Here is a 22,323-nt window from a genome sequence, read left to right as displayed (position 1 = left end):
TGAAGCGCTGTGCTTTACCTTTGTCTCTTTGATTTTGACAGCAATCATTTGCTTCCTCTGCTGGATGATCTCTACCAACTCGTCGCATTCTTCCATAAGTTTTGCCTCATGCATAGCAGTGTTTACCTGCCAAGAAAGTCCAGAATATTACACAGTGACTGCTGCCTTTGTCCCCGGCTGGCTCTAAAACGTTCGACTGACAGCTAAGCATGCACAACTTCTTCCATACCTCCCTCATAAGATCCACTCCTAGAAGAAGGGTAGAGATGATGATATTAATGATGCAAGGGCATTGAAGCACCACAGATAGGAAGCTCTCCGGGCCTCTGGTAGATCATGATGTTTAATGGAAGGCTGGGCAGAAGGACAGATGAGATGGGGGCATGTTATTCCCACTGTGCAATTCCCATTACTCTAGCAGCCTGTCCCCCTGCTGTTCTTTTTTGGAAAAAGCGTAAGGAGATTTATGTTTGTCAAGGAAAGAGGGTCCCCCTCCACAAGCACAATAATATTAGAATAACATTACAACAACGTATCTCTATCATCCTAACAAAAATATTTTCAGTTTCTTTGTTCGCTTCTAATCGTTAAATATACAAATGTGTGGATATATTTTTACAAAGTTGTAGAGTGGCTATTGCTCAACTTTGGCTGTCCAACATCTGGGTACCTTTCCTATTTTGAGATACTTCCTATATCAAAATATCTCTACTGCAAAGTCAGGGTGGGATGCAAGGGGAAAAAAAAGCCACCATTCCTCAGTGTCTTTCCATTTATTGATTTCTCCTTCTTCTCATCTCTATTGCTATTGATTTTAGATGGTACTAAGCACCCTCTCCCCCCAAAAAACACACCCGTTGCCATCAAGTTGATTCCAACTCATAGCGACCCAATAGGACAGAGCAGAACTGCCCTATAGGGTTTACCCCCCTACTTGTCTGTCAGTTTGTTGTACTGTGGGGGCTTGCATGTTGCTGTGATGCTAGAAGCTATGTCACCAGTATTCAGATACCAGCAGGGTCACCCATGGCCGACAGGTTTCAGCTGAGCTTCCAGACTAAGACAGATTAGGAAGAAGGACCTGGCAGTCTGCTTCTGAAAAGAATTAGCCAGTGAAAACCTTATGAATAGTAGTGGAATATTGTCTGATATAGTGCCAGAAGATGAGCCCCCCCCCCAGGTTGGAAGGCACTCAAAAGACAACTGGGGAAGAGGTGCCTCCTCAAAGTAGGGTCGACCTTAATGAAGTGGATGGAGTCAAGCTTTCAGGACCTTCATTTGCTGATGTGGCACAACTCAAAATGAGAAGAAATAGCCACAAACATCCATAAATAATCAGAACATGGAATGTACAAAGTTATGAATCTAGGAAAATTGGAAATTGTCAAAAATGAAACGGAACACATAAACATTGATATCCTAGGCATTAGTGAGCTGAAATGGACCGGTATTGGCCATTTTGAATTGGACAACCATATGGTCTACTATGCTGGGAATGACAACTTGAAAAGGAATGGTGTTGCATTCGCCATCAAAAAGAACATTCCAAGATCTATCCTGAAGTACAATGCTGTCAGTGATAGGATAATATCCATATGCCTATAAGAAAGACCAGTTAATGCGACTATTATTCAAATTTCTGCACCAACCACTAATGCCAAAGATGAAGAAATTGAAGATTTTCACCAACTTCTTCAGTCTGAAATTGATCGAACATGCAAGCAGAATGCATTGATAATTACTGGTGATTAGAATGCGAAAGTTGGAAACAAAGAAGGATTGGTAGTTGGAAAATATGGCCTTGGTGACAGAAATGATGCTGGAGATCGCATGATAGAATTTGGCAAGACCAATGACTTCTTCATTGCAAATACCTTTTTCACCAGCATAAACGGTGACTATATAGATGGACCTTGCCAGATGGAATCAAATCAACTACATCTGTGGAAAGAGACGATGGAAAAGCTCAATATCATCAGTCAGAACAAGGCCAGGGGCTGACTGCGGAACAGATGATCAATTGCTCATATGCAAGTTCAAGTTGAAACTGAAGAAAATTAAAACAAGTCCACGAGAGCCAAAGCACAACCTTGAGTATATCCCACCTGAATTTAGAGACCATCTCAAGAATAGATTTGACACGTTGAACACTAATGACTGAAGACAAGACGAGTTGTGGAATGACATCAAGGACATCATACGTGAAGAAAGCAAGAGGTCATTAAAAAGACAGGAGAAAAAAAAAGACCAAAATGGATGTCACAAGAGACTCTGCAACTTGCTATTGAACATAGCGTAGCTAAAGCAGATGGAAGAAACAATGGATTAAAGAGCTGACCAGAAGATTTCAAAGGGCAGCTCGAGAAGACAAAGTAAAGTATTATAATGACATGTGCAAAGACCTGGAGATAGAAAACCAAAAGGAAAGAATACGCTCAGCATTCCTCAAGCTGAAAGAACTGAAGAAAAAATTTAAGACTCGAGTTGCAATAGTGAAGGATTCCATGGGGAAAATATTAAACGACGCAGTAAGCATCAGAAGAAGATGGAAGGAATACACAGAGTCATTATACTAAAAAGAATTGGTTGACATTCAACCATTTCAAGAAGAAGCATATGATCAGGAACCGGTGGTACTGAAGGAAGAAGTTCAAGCTGCACTGAAGGCACTGGTGAAAAACAAGGCTCCAGGAATTGACAGAATATCAGTTGAGACGTTTTCAGCAAAGGGATGCAGCGCTGGAAGTGCTCACTCGTCTATGTCAAGAAATTTGGAAGACAGCTACCTGGAAAACCTACTGGAAGAGATCCATATTTGTGCCTATTCCCAAGAAAGGTGATCCAACTGAATGTGGAAATTATCGAATGATATCATTAATATCACACTCAAGTAAAATTTTGCTGAAGATCATTCAAAAGCGGCTGCAGCAGTATGTTGACAGGGAAGTGCCAGAAATTCAGGCCGGATTCGGAAGAGGATGGGGAACCAGCGATATCATTGCTGATGTCAGATGGATCCTGGCTGAAAGTAGAGAATACCAGAAAGATGTTTACCTGTGTTTTATTGACTATGTAAAGGAATTCGATTGTGTGGATCATAACAAATTATGGATAACATTGTGAAGAATGGGAATTCCAGGACACTTAATTGTGCTCATGAGGAACCTGTACACAGATCAAGAGGTGGTTGTTCGGACAGAACAAGGGGATACTGCCTGGTTTAAAGTCAGGAAAGGTGTGTGTCATGGTTGCATCCTTTCACCATACCTATTCAATCTGTATGCTGAGCAAATAATCCAAGAAGCTGGACTATATGAAGAAGAAAGGGGCATCAGGATTGGCGGAAGACTCATTAACAACCTGCAATATGCAGATGACACAACCTTGCTTGCTGAAAGTGAAGAGGACTTGAAGCACTTACTGATGAAGATCAAAGACCACAGCCTTCAGTATGGATTACACCTCAACATAAAGAAAACAAACATCCTCACAACTGGACCAATAAGCATCACCACGATAAATAGAGAAAAGATTGAAGTTGTCAAGGATTTCATTTTACTTGGATCCACAATCAACACCCATGGAAGCAGTAGTCAGGAAATCAAAAGACACATTGCATTGGGCAAATCTGTTGCAAAAGACTTCTTTAAAATGTTGAAAAGCAAAGATGTCACCTTGAAAACTAAAGTGCGCCTGACCCAAGCCATGGTATTTTCAATAGCATCATATGCATGTGAAAGCTGGACAATGAATAAGGAAGACTGAAGAAGAATTGATGCCTTTGAATTGTGGTGTTGGCAAAGAATACTGAGTATACCATGGACTGCCAAAAGAACGAACAAATCTGTCTTGGAAGAAGTACAACCAGAATGCTCCTCAGAAGGAAGGATGGGGAGACTACGTCTTATATACTTTGGACATGTTGTCAGGAGGGATCAGTCCCTGGAGAAGGACATCATACTTCGTAAAGTACAGAGTCAGCGAAAAAAGAGGAAGACCCTCAACGAGATGGATTGACACTGTGGCTGCAACTATGGGCTCAAGCATAGCAAAGGTTGCGAGCATGGCGCAGGACCGGGCAGTGTTTCATTCTGTGGTGCATAGGGTCCCTATGAGTTGGAACCGACTTGATGGCACCTATCAACGACAACACAGGGTTTCCAAGGAGCGACTGGTGGATTTTCACTGCCAACCTTTTGGTTAGCAGCCTGAGCTCTTAACCACTGCGCCACTAGGGCTCCACAAAGCACCCAGGAGGGACTAAAATGAAAGCAAGGAATCTTTGGGCTGCTGAAACATAAAGGGAAAATGAGGGGAAAGGAACTAACATCTTTTAAGTACTTCACATAATTTCATCTAATTATCTTAACAACTTTATGACATAGGAAACATTATTATACCCATTTCAAAGATGACAAAACTGAAGCTCAGAGAATTTTAGTGGCTTGCTCAAGATCACACAGCTAATAAGTAGTAAAACCAGAATTCAAACCAAGTTCTGTCAAGTGAAACCCCTGGGCTGGCTGGGTGGGTGGACAAGGTCAGTTCCATTTCAGCAGCACACAGAGTAGTTACACAGGGAAGCACAATCATTCCAAGAGTCTATTCAAAAATCACTGGAGCTCTGGTCTAGGAGGTTGAGGAACTGACAATGGGTTATTTGAGAGCAGCGAAACTCAAGGAGCTAGATATGCTTCATCTGCAAGGTGGGGCTGCATTTCCAACTGCTATGCCTCCTCAGGGAGCCCTGGTGACGCAGTGGTTAAGAGATTGGCTACTAACCCTAAAGGTCAGAAGTTTGAATCCACCAGCCGCTCCTTGGAAACCCTACGGGGCAGTTCTACTCTGTCCTCTAGAGTCGCTATGAGTTGGAATCGACTCAAAGGCAATGGGTTTGGTTTTGTTTTTTTTATCCCTCCTCAGAGAAGGCGCCTTGGTGGCACAGTGGTTAAGTGCTCGACTGTTAACAAAAAGGGCGGCGGTTCAAACCCACCAGCCATTCCTGGGAAAAAGATGTGGCACTCTGCTTCTGCAAAGATTACAGCCTTGGAAACCCTATGGGGGCAGTTCTACTCAGTCCTATAGGGTTGCTACGTGTCGAAATAGACTCAACGGCAATGGGATCCCTCCTCAAACTGTTCTCCGCATGCTCCAACCCTAGCAACATACCTGTCACTGTACCCTGCTGCCTCCTTTCTCATCCTCTAAGGTCCCTGCTTGCTAATTTTCTGTTTCTTACTTAACCAAAATAAAATACATTTGCTGAGGACAACCTTATTTTGCTTAACTTTCACTTTGAACGCCACAGTGGGAGCTTATTATTCTCACTGAACTACTTATTCTGACTGAACATTCTGGCCTTTTCACTAAATTGAATCTAACTTACCAGCTCTTACCCTGTCAAGGGACGCCCACTCAGCTGAGAATATGTGATTCATCTAGTTCTCCCTATGTCCTTACTTATGAGTATCTGGAAATTTAGAAACTTACTATTTGTAGTTTCTATTGAAAGCTGATGATGGTGTAGTACACAATAGTGTAGTACCTTGTTTCTTGTAATTTAGTGCTTGGACTTAATTTACTGTTGTTGTATTGGGTGCTGTCAGTCGATTCCGACTCATGGCGATTCCATGTGACAAAGTAAAACTGCCCGACAAGGTTTTCTTGGCTGTAATCTTTACGGAAGCAGATTGCCTGGTCTTTCTCCCGCAGACCTGCTGGGTGGGTTTGAACCAGCAACCTTTCCATTAACAGCTAGTTGCTTAACCATTTGCACCAGCAAGGTTCACTGAACTTAATTTTGCCTTGGACGAATCAATTGGTCCTGTGTGAGAGTTCCAAAATTGAGGCACCTAACTTGAATCAAGATGCCTGTCCCAGGTCTGAGCCCCAACTCCATCTTAGCTTTTGCTTATTTCCTGTACAACCCTCAAACTGTTAGATGGACTTAAGTACAATAACAAAAGAAACGTTTTTCTTGGTGGTTAAACTGAAGATATGGAAATAATGTTCCTCATGAAGGGTCTTGATATAAGACCCTTACCAGGAATCCCCTCAGCAGCCCTCAGGAAATGTTTTAACATAATTATCTTGGGGCTACCTCTTAAAACCTCCCTTAGTTATGTTTTGAAACTAGCTAATCCAAACAGCCCACATTCATGTTTCCAACCAATCACTGTAAAGAGCCCATATTCCTGTTTCCAAGCAATCACTGTAAAGCCTCCCCCACTTCGAGTTGTTCCGCGTCCTGCTAACCTAATCTTTACCTCATAAATATGCCTCTGTGACTCCACCATTTTGTAGCGTTTGGTTTCACTTTGTGAGATCAGACATGTCCCTGGTTCGAACTGTCTTGAACCTTCAATAAATCTCTTTGCTTTTATTTTTAACACAGTATGCACTCTGTTTGGCAGTCGCCCCCTTTTTTTTAAAATTATAAGCATTTTACTGTACTTTAGATGAAAGATTTGCAGAACAAATAGTTTCTCATTAAACAGTTAGCACACATATTGTTTTATGACACTGGTTGCCAACCTCATGATGTGTCAACACTTTCTCCTTCTCAACCTTGGGTTCCCCATTACCAGGTTTCCTTCCCCTCCTGCCTTCTTGTCCTTGCTCCTGGGCTGGTATGCCCATTTAGTCTCGTTTTCTTTTATGGGCCAGTCTAGTCTTTGGCTGAAGGGTGAACCTCAGCAGTGACTTCAGTACTGAGCTAAAACGGTGTCTGGAGGCCATACTCTCAGGGTGTCTCCAGTCTTTGTCAGGCCAGTAAGTCTGGTCTTTTTCTGTGAGTTAGAATTTTGTTCTACATTCTTCTCCAGCTCTGTCTGGGACCCTCTATTGTGCTCCCTGTCAGAGCAGTCAGTGGTGGTAGCTGGGCACCATCTAGTTTTGCTGGACTCAGTCTGGTAGAAGCTGTGGTAGTTGTGGTCCATTAGTCCTTTGGACTAATCTTCCCTTGTGTCTCCGGTTTTCTTCATTCTCCCTTGCTCCATAAGGGGTGTGACCAGTGTAGTATCTTAGATAGCTGCTTACAAGCTTTTAAGACTCTTTTTATACACACGTATACACACACACACACATATATATGTTGTTGTTGTTGTTAGGTGCTGTCAAGTCGGTTCCAACTTATAGTGACCCTACGGACAACAGAACGAAACATGGCCTGGTCCTGCGCTATCCTCACAATCCTTGTTATGCTTGAGCCCTTTGTTGCAGCCACTGTGTCAATTCATCTTGTTGAGGGTCTTCCTCTTTTACACTGACCCTACTTTACCAAGCATGATATCCTTCTCCAGGGGCTGATCCCTCCTGATAACATGTCCAAAGTATGTGAGATGTAGTCTCACCATCCTTGCTTCTAAGGAGCATTCTGGCTGTACTTCTTCCAAGACAGACTTGTTCATTCTTTTGGCAGTCCATGGGATATTCAATATTCTTCGCCAACACCATAATTCAAAGGCATCAATTCTTCTTTGGTCTTCCTTATTCATTGTCTAGCTCTCACATGCATATGAGGTGACTGAAAACACCGTGACTTGGGTCAGGTATACCTTAGTCCTCAAAGTGACATCTTTGCTTTTTAACACTTCGAAGAGATCTTTTGTAGCAGATTTTCCCAATGCAATGCATCATTTCATTTCTTGACTGCTGCTTCCATGGGCGCTGATTGTGGATCCAAGTAAAATGAAATCCTTGATAACTTCACTATTTTCTCCATTTATCATCATGCTGCTTATTGGTCCAGTTGTGAAGATTTATGTCATAGTAATTTATTATTCTGTCTTCTCCACTAAAACATGAGTCTTTGATGGCCAGAGATTGTATCTTTTTTTTAATTTAATATTTTATTGTATTTTTCATGGAAGTTTACACAGGAAATTGTATTCTCATTGAACAATTTCTATACATATGTTCAGTGACATTGGTTACATTCTTCACAATAACAGCATTCTCGTTATTCCCATTTTGGTTATTCTGTTTCCATTAATCTAGCTTCCCTGCTCTCCCTAGCCTTCTCATCTTTGGTTTAGGGTAAATGTTAACCATTTGGTTTCACAGAGATCGTATCTTATTTGACTGTACCTATCTACAGCATAGTGACAGGCACACAGTAGATGTTCAATAATTATTTGTTGAATTTAATTGAATAAAAAAAAAGTATCTCCTACTGCTTGCTAAAACATGTCCACTTGGTTACTCAAGTTACCCTAAACTCAGTATGCCTAAACACAAGCTAATCATTTTCCCTCCAAACCTGGCCTCCACCCTCAATTTTCCAACCTTTTGTTAATGTTATTATCATCATTGCAGTTACTCAGGTTCAAACCTCAGTTAGCTCTGACTTCTACTTCTCCCTCATCACCCACATAAATTGACAACAGTCCCAGAGTCCTGCTTTCAATCTTTTTAAAGTCCTTCTGGGAATTCAGTGAGGATCTGGACCAAGGAACCTATGATTAAGTTGAGACCTTCATAACCCTTTTGGACTACTGATCTCCCTATTTCCTCAGTCTTTCTTTTGCCACTCAACCTTATAATCCTTCCTATACCCTGAAGCCAGGACAAATCACCACCATCTTTATCATCAAACATGTGTTAAGCATCTTTTATATACAAAGCATTATGCTAATGCCCAGTCCTCAATAAATTTGCCATCTGACAAATAAAACGACAAACAAGGCAAGGTAGCATAAGTTAAATACCAAATGAGTAGTATAAACTATAATCTACAGAAATTTAAAGGAAAGATCACTCTCGTTGGGAAAGTGGAGAAAAGATATATGAATGAAGTGGGACTTGATTAATACATAAAAGATGGGAAGAGGGACATTTCAAGCCAAACTAACCAAGATTGGAGTATATTCTTTAAGCAATATAGTATCATAGAAAAATATTTTGGGGGTAAAGTAGGGCAGGTGGTAGGGAAATGACCATAGTTAACTGTTTTATTTTAAGATGAACTGGAATTGTTTGATTGGGGTGGGGTTGTAATAGTAAGCTCAGGGCAGTGGTAGTTCAGTGGTAGAATTCTCGCCTTCTGTGGGGGTTCTATTCCCAGCCAAGGTAACTCAAGACCAGCCACTACCTGTCTGTCACTGGAGGCTTGCTTGCTGCTATGACGCTGAACAAGTTTCACAAGAGCTTCCAGATTAAGATAGACTAGGAAGAAAGGCCTGGTGATCTACTGAAAAAAATCAGCCTATGCATCACAATGGTCCAATCCAGTTAAGAATGGGGTCTCCATGAGTTAGGGCCTCTAAGGCAGCTATCATCAACTATAACAAGCTCAGAGATGGTTTAAGAGGGTACTGTGATGTGATCAGTGTCTATCAAAGTAGGGTAACAAGAATAGAAAGGAAAGGTCAAATATGAGAGGCACTCCTTTGCTCAAAATTCTTTAACTAGACTACAAGCTCCTTCAGGAAAGGTTTTATACCTCCCACTGTAACTGATACTTTGCCTTACACTTAAGAAATAATTACTGACTGATTTAGCAATAAAAAAATCAAAATAAGAATGCCAAACACTAGAAAATATTCTATAGTAAATGTATTTTCTATAGAAAAATGTAGGTTGAAGTGAGGGAGCTAGGGTGGGAAGGGTTTGGACAGTCACATTGGGAGAGATGAAACAACCAGACACAACTAGCAGAGCGGAAAGTTAGTTGAAGACACGAAACTCCAAACTAAAGGTAAAGCAGTGACATTAAAGTCTTTCCATGTCAAGAAGAAGCCCAAAAGATCAGGATCCTTAAGTGTTTTCTGAACAGGAAATACTCCAGGGAAAAACTGTCTTCATGATGTGAATAAAACAACTCAAATTGCTTGGAAGACGCTTGAAAGCCGGGGTATTTTGTTTGCCTGCAGTTGTGTTTTTAAAATACAGTGAGGTATTTCACTTATTACCTTTTAGTAGAAAACAACTGGGGTTACCTTGATAAGTGTTCTTTGTTCATTGATTTGTGGAAGACTCCACAGCTGTTTATTTGCCATTTGTTCTTTGTTTTGGGATAGTGGGTTTAACTAAATGTCTCTATGTCTGTGGAAAAATCTATCCTCCCTGAAAATACCATTAGGGTAATCTTGGCATCCTGCTTCTGTAAATCCACCCACTCCAAAAGACTTTTAAGACTAAGCGTCTCAGCCTCGATCTTCCAAGGCCTAAGCACTAGGGAACAACGCCTTCCTGTTAGGTCTCCAGGTCCTCTTCTCTGCTCTGTGCTTTTACTTTCTTCCCAAAGGCAGCAAGAATTTCACTTGCATGTTTTCTTCCAACTACCCATCCTATTCTATTTCCCGAAGTTCTTCCCTACCTCCCAGCCCAAAGATTGACTGCAAAGTAAGATCCAGTCTTCCCCAATTTCCATACTTTCCTAACACAAGCACACAAGTTCCCTGTTTTATGGGTTTTACTGAGGGTCACTACAAGGAAATAAATATGTAGGAGATCTCAAAAGCCACAAGTTACAAAGGTTTAAGAAACCACAAAAAGTAATTTAGTAATTGTTTATATTATGTATTGAAATGTAAATGAGCTAGACCTTTTTTACCCTGAGCTTCTTTCAGAGAGTTGTATTTCATAGTTTTTGGGAGATCTCCCATACTTTCATTCTACGGGTCTTTTATTTCTGGATTTAAAGTTCATCAGCCTTCCCTCCAGCCCAACCCCATGAGAAATTCCCCATTCATACACGCCCCACCACACAGTAGCATCCAACAGTCCTCTGCAGGAGTTGAGAAGGCATTGTAGATTTCCTGTTCAGGTGGAACAATATATATGGAGTAGTAGATAATCCCTATAGCCAGACTCAGGTGGGATTCATTTATGCAGCAATAGAACTCCTCATTGGCTTCTCCATCTTAGCATCTTCCATTCTTTATTCCCTGAAATCTTCTGCCCAACTAGACCTTCTCCTTCCACCTAGAAGGTTCTGAAATTCCAGCATTAAAGATCATTTGAGGGAGTTTTTATTTCAGCAAACATTTATTCAGTGCCCACCACGAACAAATCTGTCTTGGAAGAAGTACAGCCAGAATGCTCCTTAGAAGCGAGGATGGTGAGACTTTGTCTCACATACTTTGGACATGTTATTAGGAAGGACCAGTCCCTGGAGAAGCACATCATGCATGTTAAAGTAGAGGGTCAGCAAAAAAGAGGAAGACCCTCAATGAGATGGATTGACACAGTGGTTGCAACAATGGGCTCAAGCACAGCAACGATTGTGAGGATGGCGCAGGACCGGGCAGTGTTTCATTCAGTTGTACGTAGGGTCCCTATGAGTTGGAATCAACTCGACTGCACCTAACAACAACAACCACCACTCGCAAGGCACTATATTCTCTGAGAGGGATATAATGATAAAGATTTTCAGCTTATGAGCCTCAAGGCACTTACAATCTAGTGGACAAGATGAGTGTGAATACCGCTAGTTACAATTGAAGGAATATCGTAACATGTAATATAACAGAAATACAAATAAAGCTCTAAGAGAGCACGTTGTTGTTGTTAGTTGCCATTGAGGCGATTCCAGCTCGTGGTGATTCCAACTCATGTGTGCAGGGCGAACCGCTCTATAGGGTTTTCAAGGCTATGACTTTTCCAAAGCAGATCACGAGGCCTGTTTTCCAAGGTGCCTGTGGGCATAAGGAAGGGCAAACTATTTTTGCCTGTGGAAAAGGATAATAAGAGAATTATGAAAGGTTTCTTGTAGCTGAACTGATCTTGAAGGATGAGCCAAATGGGTAGACAGAAATGGGATTTACAGGGAGTGAATTCCAAGCAGAGGGAATGATCTGAGTAGCATGAGCAAAACCATTGACAGGAAAGTAGAGAACTTGTTTGGGTAAAGCACATCAGCCTGACAGATGCAAGGAGGGGAATAAGGCTAGAAATGAAGGCTGCAGATATATTATGGAAAGATTTGCTGTCATTTTGAGTTTTTGCAAGTACCTGGATAAAATATCACTATCTTAATACTAAGGAGCCCTGGTGGCACAGTCGTTAAAAGCACTCAGTTGCTAACCAAAAGATCTTCTGGAACCCACCAGTCACTCCATGGGAGAAAGATGTGGCAGTGTGCTTCTGTAAAGATTACGGCCTTGGAAACCCTATGGGGCAGTTCTACGCTGTCCTATAGGGTCACTATGAATCTACTCAATGGCACTGTGTTTGGTTTATTTCAGGACTTTGAACTAGTTTGTTCCAGTTCGAACCTCTGCTGAGAATTTCCATTTCTAACAAGTTCCCTGCTGAGAATTTGCATTTCCACACCAGATAAAACTGAATGAGAATCTACATTTTAACAAGATCCCTGGGTCATTCTTATGTCTAACCTTCTGGGAGCTCGTTAGAAGTGCAAATTCTCAGCAGGGGCTTGAAGCCCTCGTTTTTTTCCGTACCTTAATACTAATAACACCTTAAACAACAACAACAAACCGAACCTGTTGCTGCTGAGTCGATTCTGACTCATGGCGACCCCATGTGTTTCAGAGTAGTTCTGCACTCCCTGGGATTTGGGTTTTCAATGGCTGTAAACTTTCAGAAATAGATCGTCAGGCCTTTATTCTGAGGCAGCTCTGGGTGGATTCTAACAGTTAATCTTTCGGTTAGTAGCCCAGCTCCTAATCGTTTCCACAACCCAGGCACTCCTAGTAACACCCTGTTGTTGTTAGTTGCCATTAAGTCCATTTCACCTCCTGGCATTGTTAATTAATACCTTAGCTGAGAACAAGGTGGAGAGAGAAGGCAGGCACAGTACTCAAAGAAGTGGGAGGACACAATAAACTTCGCACGTCCCATTATTGCCCATGGCCACTCAGGTGATCACTCTCTCACCTTCTCAGACTGGATCCCCACTGCCAACGAGTCCATTCCGACTCATAGCAACCCAGGACAGAGTAGAACTGCCCCATAGGGTTTGTAAGGCTCTGAATCTTTACGGAAGCAGACTGCCACCTCTTCCGAGGAGCGGCTGGTGGGTTCGAACTGCCAACCTTTTTGTTAGCAGCTGAGCGCTTTAACCACTGTGCCACCAGGACTCCTTCAGACTGGATAACATCAGAGAAAAGAGGCTGAGTTGGGCTTCGTTTAACATGCAGTCACTTTCTGTGCAAAGGAGATCAGAAGAAAAAGTGAGAGGTAAATTCGACATCTGATGGATTATTAAGAAGTTGTTACGAATGGTTCTGTCACCTTACTGAGTGGCAAAGAATTCAGTGCTTTCTTATAATTATGCATTAAAAAAAGTGCAATGGTTATGAAGGAGACATTGCACCCACTGTGATAGCATGGTATATAAAGATCAAAGCTGAGGTATTAATCCAGGTCATACTTTAAGGGCAATCTCTCTCTCTCTCTCTCTCTCTCTCTCTCACACACACACACACACACACACACACACACACATACACACATACCCCACCACCACCACCATCACTACCAACACATACCATACTGTATACCACAGCCCTGTTGTATCAGGAAGGTTCAAGTACAGAATAGGAAGAAGAGACAATCTTTGTTATTTTTCCCAAGGCAAAACACTGCAACATTTCAAAGATGGCCCTGCTAGCTTTACATCAAAATAACTAAATAAAGCTTCGCTGGATTTTTTAAATGGATTTTATCTGTCTGATTTGGGGGAAGATGGTCCCTTAAAGGTCTAAGAGCTATGTGAAAGTACTAGTAGGATTTTTATTCCCCTGTACTAAAGTTTGGTGGCATAGTGGTTAAGAGCTACGGCTGCTTACCAAAAGGTTGGCAGGTCAAATCTACCAGGTGCTCCCTGGAAACTCTATGGGGCAGTTCAACTCTGTCCTATAGGGTTGCTATGAGTCGGAATCGACTCAACAGCAATGGATATAGTTTTTTTTTTTCTTTTTCTTTTTGGTACTGAAGTAGGAGTCCTGGTGGCATAGTGGTTAAGAGCTCAGCTGCTAACCAAAAGGTCAGCAGTTCGAATCCACCAGCCACTCCTTGGAAACCCTATGGGGCAGTTCTACTCTGTCCTATAGGGTCACTATGAGTCGGAATCAACTCGATAGCAACCGGCTTGGTACTGAAGTAACTGCAGCTTGGGTGGCCAAAAATTACTGAGACATAGTTAAGCAACCTACTGCTCCAGTGCCTGAGTATTTTATTTTTGGAGTGGGTGGGGATGAAGAGGTAGGGAGATGGAGGTAGGTGGGGGAAGGGAGTGTTGAAGTTAGAAAAGTAGTGTGGATGGGAGGTGGCAGCAAAGCCATCTCTAAGAGTAAGAATCCTAATGAATTGGGCTCAGGGATCCATGCTGTGGAAGGCCTCCTCGCCCAACTCATTGACTTGGAAGACATTGACTTGTGAACAGACAAGTTTCCTGTCAAGTTGTGGGAAGAATAAATGTTAGTTAACACTTTTATAGTGCTCATGATGTGCTATGCACTATTCTCTGTGCTAGTGAAATCACTTTATTTCACTATGAGTGAAAATAGTGAAATAAAGGTATAATGAAAAACTGCATACTAGTAACATTTTACATAGTTACATTTACTCATTTTACAGCCCCCTCATCAACTTTTATGAGATAGGCACTATTATCATTCCCATTTTACAGAAGAAACTGAGAAACATAGAGGTTATGTAACTTGCCCAAGGTCATGCAGCTAGTAAATGACAGAGCCAGGATTTGTACTCAGACAGTCTGGCTTATGTCCAAGATTTTAATTGCTATATTACAGAGAAAGAGAGAGAATGCATGCTCACAAACATACTTATTTTCCTCTTAAGAGTATCCTCTCAAGATAATCACATTCCCTAGAGTTAACCATTGCAAACATTTTGAGTATTTCCTGCCTGGCTTTTGAAAAAAAAAAAGTATAGAAATGCATATGATGTAACATATTTAGACAATATAGGCAATACACACACATGTATAAGTATACATATGTACATGCACACATACATATATTCTATATGTTACCCTAGATCTAACCAATGAAAATATTGGAGACAGAGGGAGAGGACAATTTGCCCCATATACATGGCTTAGGAATGGACCTGTGCCATGTGACAATTCTGTATTGGTTTTAAAGTCTTTTCTCCTCAAAGATCAGACCTCCAAGTCTTTCTAGCCTTAGGGTTAGTTACTCTGTCTTTCATGTTCTCTTTCCTCACAAGGTAACTGTTTAGAAGGTGAAAGAAAAAATGGCAGAGATATAACGTAGGTTTTGAGCCCGGTATTCTATGTGTATGAATCGCCTCAACGGCAGTGGGTTTGGTTTTGGTTTATTCTATGTGTATAGCTATAAATTCTACATGAAATGAGCCAGAAACCTCCTTTCCATCTCCTCAGAGCCATAGAGTTATTAGAGCTGTAAAAGACTGAAGAAATCATTTAGTCCAACTACCTCATTTTACAGTTGGAAATATGAGACCTAAAGAGGGAAACGGCTTCCCTCCAAACCATATTAGTAATAAAAGACAGGACAAGGCTACAGCCAGATCTGTTGACTTCCCATCTAGGGTTCTTTTTACTCTACTGCTTTTTTGTGAAGCATGTTGTTGTTGTTAGGTGCTGTCAAGTTGGTTCCAGCTCATAGCGACCCTATGCACAACAGAGCGAAACATTGTCTGGTCCTGCACCATCCTCACGATTGTTGCTATGCTTAAGCCCATTGTTGCAGACACTGTGGTGCCAGTCCATCTCGTTGAGGGTCTTCCTCTTTTTCGCGGACCCTCTACTTTACCAAGCATGATGTCCTTCTCCAGGGAGTGATCCCTCCTGATAACCAGTCCAAAGTACGTGAGACAAAGTCTCACCATCCTTGCTTCTAAGAGGAATTCTGGTTGTACTTCTTCCAAGATAGATTTGTTTGTTCTTTCGGTAGTCCATGGTATGTTCAGTATTCTTTGCCAACACCACAATTCAAAGGCGTCAATTCTTCTTTGATCTTCCTTATTCATTGTCCAGCTTTCGCATGCATATGAGGCGATTGAAAATACCATAACTTGGGTCAGGTACACCTTAGTCTTCAAGGTGATATCTTTGCTTTTCAACACTTTAAAGAGGTCTTTTGCAGCAGATTTGCCCAATGCAATGCGCCTTTTGATTTCTTGACTGCTGCTTCCATGGGTGTTGATTGTGGATCCAAGTAAAATGAAATCCTTGACAACTTCAATCTTTTCTCCGTTTATTATGATGTTGCTTATTGGCCCAGTTGTGAGGATTTTTGTTTTCTTTATGTTGAGGTGTAATCCAGACCGAAGGCTGTGATCTTTGATCTTCATTAGTAAGTGCTTCGAATCTTCTTCACTTCCCACAAGCAAGGTTATGTCATCTGCATAACCCAGGTTGTTGATGAGTCTTCCTCCAGTCGTTATGCTGTGTTCCTCTTCATATAGTCCAGCTTCTTGGATTACTGTGAAGCATCCCTCTAAAGATATAAAACTCTCTAGAGATAAGTGTTCCCGTAATGTTTTAGGCAGGTCTTGTGAACCAACATTTTTGAGGTTTTCCAGAATTATAACTAATATGTTCTTCAGGCCTTTGCTGAAATGTCATCTCAATACACACACAGGTACCATACTCTGTACCTGAGTTTATTTTTCTCCATAGTACTTATCATCCCCATATATATGTGTATGTATGTTTGTTTATTGTGTGTCTTCCCCCATAAGAGTGTAAGCTTCTTGAGGTTAAGGACTTTGTTTTGTTCACTACTGTATCCCCAACACCTAGAACAGGGTCTGGCACACCATCACTGTATGTGGTCAATAAATATTTGTTGAATGAATGAATAAATAAGTGTGAGTGTGTTGGCCCTGAAATAAAGGTATAATGACAAACCGCATACTATGTAACATTTCTTCATTACATGAAGCAAATTTCCCTTACATTTTCTTTTTATGCTCTTACTCAAAATGGCTTTCTTTTATCTGTTCTATTATTTAAATATTGTTTGCTGTATTATGAAATACTTGGAAAGATGCTCCTAGATACTAGGAGACCACATATTCTGAAATGTTTCCTTATCCCAATGTTAAAAGATAGAAAAAGTTATCTTTCCTGGTTGTGCTTTTCTCACCCTTATGATGAATAAAAGATTGTACTTATAACTGTTGGCCACCAGAGGGTACTATTTATTCAATAATTCTGTCTCAATACCTATTGTGTACCAAGCCCTGTGCTGGGTATAAAAAAAAAGAACAGGCTGCAGCACCCACCCTCAAAGCTTACAATTTGGTGGGGAGACAGATTGTAACACAGAACTGCTATGTTGAAAGTATGAATAGAGGGCTCAGGGTACAGAGAGGAGGAACACCTGAAACAAATAGTGCGTTGGCGGGGGGTGGGGGGGCTGGAGCATGGGTCAATAATGGCTTCCTTGAGGAGGGGATGCTTGGGCTGATCTTAAAGGACAAGCAGTAGTCAGCCAGTAGAAAGAGGGCGGGGGGAGTGTAAGTTCTGTAAGGGCAAGTGCCATGTCCGCCACTGTGTTCCCAATGCCTACCCCAAGGCAGAAATACTCTTAAATATTTGTGGAATGAAAGAACAAAAGTAAAAAGTGCAGGTGGGAAAAAAGGTCTGCTAGAGAGGTACGAGTCCCTGGGTGGTGCAAACGGTTAAGTGTTTGACTACTAGCCAAAAAGCTGGCAGTTCGAGCCCACCCAGAGGCACCTCCAAAGACAGGCCTGGCAATCTGCTTCCAAAAGGTTACAGCCTTGAAACCCCTATGGAGCAGTTCTACTCTGAAAAACATGGGGTTACCATGAGTTGGAATCAACTCGACAGCAACTAACAACAAGAGAGGTATGCAGAGTCCAGTCTTATTAGCCTTTATCTTAAAGGTGGTGGGGAACCATGGAAGGATTTGTGGGAGGGGAGTGACATGATGCGGTTTGCATTTTAGAAAGCTCATTCTCACTGCAATGTGGGAAATAGATTTGGGGGGCGAGGGGGGCAGTATGAGTCAGAGAGACCAGTTAGGAACTGGGGTTTCCAAAATGAATGTGGCGTGGTCATGGCCACTGCCCTCAAGAAGCTTACAGTTTAATGAAGGAAACAACAAGTGATCGGGTAATTACAATACAGTAAGGTAGGCAGGGTAATAGAGGCAGGTAAAGGCTGCTCTGCCTAAAATCATGCAGCTAGTGGATAGCAGAGCCAATACCAGAACTCAGCTTTCCTGATTCCTAGTCCAGGGCTTTTTCCAAAGCCCTGCTTTTCACTGCCTTTCACAACCACAAAATTATGTAAGGGGGAAGGGTGGAGGGCAAGCCAGGGAAAGATAATGCCTTCTTTAGCATCAGACTGGACTTCAGGGCACATTTAGCCCCTTTTTAAAATCAAGTTTGACACAAGCATTCCTCTCCAAGACCTTTCTTTCTGGGAGATGGATTCAGCATTCTGACACACGCTGTATACATATACCACAAGGAGTCTCTGCTGGGAGAGGCAGGGGATCAAACTGACAGCTAAGGTCACAGAGGGTATTGTTCTGAGAAAGAAGTCATTCTGAAATAGGACTTTTGATGACAAAAGGATAAAAACCTGGTTCCACATTCAGAAAAGGCAGATGGTCACTTGAAGAAGCAAGGACCCAAGGGAAAGAGTGAAAAAGCACTAAAGAGCCTAAATTTCTCCTATATTCTGTGGAGGTAAGGTGGAGGGGCAGGGAGTAGGGAAAGAATACAGAAAAGAGTCAGCAAAGAGCCCCGAGGACAAGGACCTGGAGAATTCTGTATGAGAGCATCAATGGGAAGGGAGGCCTCAGAACAATACCCAACTCTGTGATTAGCTAACAAACTTAACATTTTTCCAGGGGTCTCAACTACCTAATAGTTACGAAAGTGACTAGAACTAAGGCATTTCTATGGGAGAAGCCCAGGGAGCTGAGAGAGACCTGAGGAAACAGTTTCTAAGAAGGATCTTTGGTTAGATTATCTTGGTAGGGATGGGGTTGGGGAGAGAGAAAGAGCAGGGGCTATAAGGACAAATTCTTTAAGTATAGGAAGGAAAAGTTTCCTGGGAGACCTGGCGTGAGGATGTAACTTTGTTATTGTTATTAGGTGCCCTCGAGTCAGTTCCAACTCGTAGCAACCCTATGCACGACAGAACAAAACACTGTCCTGTCCTGCGCTATCCTCACAAGCATTGCTATGTTTGAGCCCATTGTTGCAGCCGCTGTGTCAGTCCATCTCGTTGAGGGTCTTCCTCTTTTTTGCTGACCCTCTACTTTACCAAGCATGATGTCCTTCTCCAGAGACTGATCCCTCCTGATAACGTGTCCAAAATATGTGAGACGAAGTCTCTCCATCCTCGCTTCTAAGGAGCATTCTGGCTGTACTTCCTCCAAGACAGATTTGTTCCTTCTGGCAGTTCATGGTATATTCAGTACTCTTTCCCAACACTATAATTCAAAGACGTCAATTCTTTAGTCTTCCTTATTCATTGTCCAACTTTCACATGCATATGAGGCGATTGAAAACACCATGGCTTGGGTAAGGCGCACCTTAGTCCTTAAAGTGACATCTTTGCTTTTTAACACTTTAAAGAGGTCTTTTGCAGCAAATTTGCCCAATGCAATGCATCCTTTGATTTTTTGACTGCTGCTTCCATGCGTGTTGATTGTGGATCCAAGTAAAAAGAAATCCTTGACAACTTTAATCTTTTCCCCGTTTATCATGATGGTGCTTATTGGTCCAGTTGTGAGGATTTTTGTTTTCTTTATGTTGAGGTGTAATCCAGACTGAAGGCTGTGGTCTTTCATCTTCATCAATATGTGTTTCAAGTCCTCTTCACTTTCAGCAAGCAAGGTGTGTCATCTGCATATAGCTCCAATTCTTCTTCATGTAGTCCAGCTTCTCAAATTATTTGATCATCAAACAGATTGAATAAGTATGATAAAAGGATACAACCCTGACGCACACCTTTCCTGACTTTAAACCATGCAGTTTCCTCTTGCTCTGTTCGAACGACTGCCTCTTGGTGAATGTACAGATTCCTCATGAGCACAATTAAGTGTTCTGGAATTCTCATTCTTCACAATGTTTTCCATAATTTATGATTCACACAGTCGAACACCTTTGCATAGTCAATAAAACACAGGTAAACATCTTTCTGGAATTCTCTACTTTCAGCCAAGATCCATCTGATCAGCAATGATATCCCTCATTCCACGTCCTCTTCTGAATCTGGCTTGAATTTCTGGCAGTTCCATGTCAATATATTGCTGCAACCATTTTTAAATTATCGTCAGCAAAATTTTATTAATTTTTAAATTAATTTATTAGTGATATTGTTCCATAATTTCTGCATTCCACTGAATCACCTTCCTTAGGAGTGGGCATGAATATGGATCTCCTCCAGTGAGTCAGCCAGCTAGCTGTCTTCTAAATTTCTTGGCACGGATGAGTGAGCACCTTCAGCACTGCCTCCGTTTGTTGAAACATCGATTGATATTCCATCAATTCTTGGAGCCTTGTTTTTCACCAATGCCTTCAGTGCAGCTTGGACTTCTTCCTTCAGTACCATGGGTTCTTGATCATATGCTTCCTCCTGAAATGGTTGAATGTTGACCAATTCTTTTTGGTACAGTGACTCTGTGTATTCCTTCCATCTTCTTTTGATGCTTTCTGTACCGTTCAATATTTTGCCCATAGAATCCTTCAATATTGCAATTTGAGGCTTGAATTTTTTCCTCAGTTCTTTCAGCTTGAGAAATGCTGAGCGTGCTCTTCTCTTTTGGTTTTCTATCTCCAGGTCTTTGCACATTTCATTATAGTACTTTACTTTGTCTTCTCGATCTGCCCTTTGAAATCTTCCGTTCAGCTCTTTTACTTCATCATTTCTTCCTTTCACTTTAGCTACTCGATGTTCAAGAGCAAGTTTCAGAGACTCTTCTGACATCCATTTTAGTCTTTTCTTTTTTTCCTGTTTTTTAATAACATTTGCTCTTTTCACGCATGTCTTTAGTGTTCAGTGTGACAAATCTATTCTTGAGATGATCTCTAAACTCAGGTGGGATATACTCAAGATCATATTTTGGCTCTTGTGGACTTGTTTTAATTTTCTTCAGTTTCAACTTCAATTTGCATATGAGCAATTGATGATCTGTTCCACAGTCGGCCCCTAGCCTTGTTCTTACTGATGATACTGAGCTTCTCCATCGTCTCTTTCCACAGAAGTAGTTGATTCGATTGCTGTGTATTCCTTTCAGTGAGGTCCACGTGTATAGTTGCCATTTATGTTGTTGAAAAAATGTATTTCCAATGAATAGGTCTTTGGTCTTGCAAAATTCTATCAAGCAATCTCTAGCATCATTTCTAATACCAAAGCCATATTTTCTAACTACTGTCCCTTCTTCTTTGTTTCTAACTTTTGCATTCCAATCACCAGTAATTATCAACGCATCTAGATTGCATTTTTGATCTATTTCAGACTGCAGAAGTTGGTAAAAACTTCAATTTCTTCATCTTTGGCCTTAGTGGTTGGTGTGTAAATTTGAATAACAGTCATATTAACTGATCTTCCTTGTAGGCATATGGATATTATCCTATCACTGACAGTGTTGTACTTTAGGATAGAGCTTGAAGTGTTCTTTTGACAATGAATGTGATGCTGTTCCTCTTCAATTTCTCATTCCCAGCATAGTACACCATATAAGACTGTCTGATTCAAATGGCCAATACCAGTCCATTTCAGCTCACTAGTTCCTTGGATATCTATCATCAAACATTTCATTTTTGACAATTTCCAATTTTCCTAGATTCATACTTCGTACATTCCATGTTCCTATTATTAATGGAAGTTTGCAGCTGTTTCTTCTCATTTTGAGTCATGTCACATCAGCAAATTAAGGTCCCAAAAGCTTGACTCCATCCCCGTCATTAAGGTGGACTCTACTTTGAGGAGGCAGCTCTTCCCCGGTCGTATTTTGACTGCCTTCCCACCGGAAGGGCTCATCTTCTGGCACTATACCAGACAGTGTTCCACTGCTATTCATAAGGTTTTCACTGGCCAATATTTTTAGAAGTAATTCGCCAGGTCCTTCTTCCTAGTCTGTCTTAGTTTGGAACCTCCGCTGAAACCTGTGCACCACGGGTGACCCTGCTGGTATTTGAAATACCGGTGGCATAGCTTCCAGCATCACAGCAGCACACAAGCCGCCACAGTATGACAAACCTGACAGATGTGTGGTGGAATATATCTTTACTGAACCAGAAACTAAAATTAAAATTGGAAATAATTAAAACCATAAGTTTTGAAATCAGATAGCCCAAGGTTAGCCTCCTGGCTCCGCTGCTTACCAACCACCTGTCTGGTCTTGGGCAAATGACCTG

The 22,323-nt window shown here is 41.5% G+C and overlaps 1 protein-coding gene across 1 annotated transcript in view; it reads right to left on the bottom strand.

Annotated features, from left to right (window-relative positions):
• MID2 (midline 2) overlaps nt 1-22,323 on the bottom strand; it is a 107,388-nt gene that overhangs the window by 23,471 nt on the left and 61,594 nt on the right. Inside the window, exon 4 of the mRNA XM_004379754.3 lies at nt 19-126. Coding sequence (XP_004379811.1) covers nt 19-126 — 108 coding nt within the window. The remainder of the gene's footprint in view (nt 1-18; nt 127-22,323) is intronic.

Source organism: Trichechus manatus, unplaced genomic scaffold (assembly GCF_000243295.1).
Source record: "Trichechus manatus latirostris isolate Lorelei unplaced genomic scaffold, TriManLat1.0 scaffold00068, whole genome shotgun sequence".
NCBI lineage: Eukaryota > Metazoa > Chordata > Mammalia > Sirenia > Trichechidae > Trichechus > Trichechus manatus.
The sequence above is the reverse complement of the archived record's forward strand: the minus strand, read 5'-3'. Positions and strand labels throughout refer to the sequence as shown.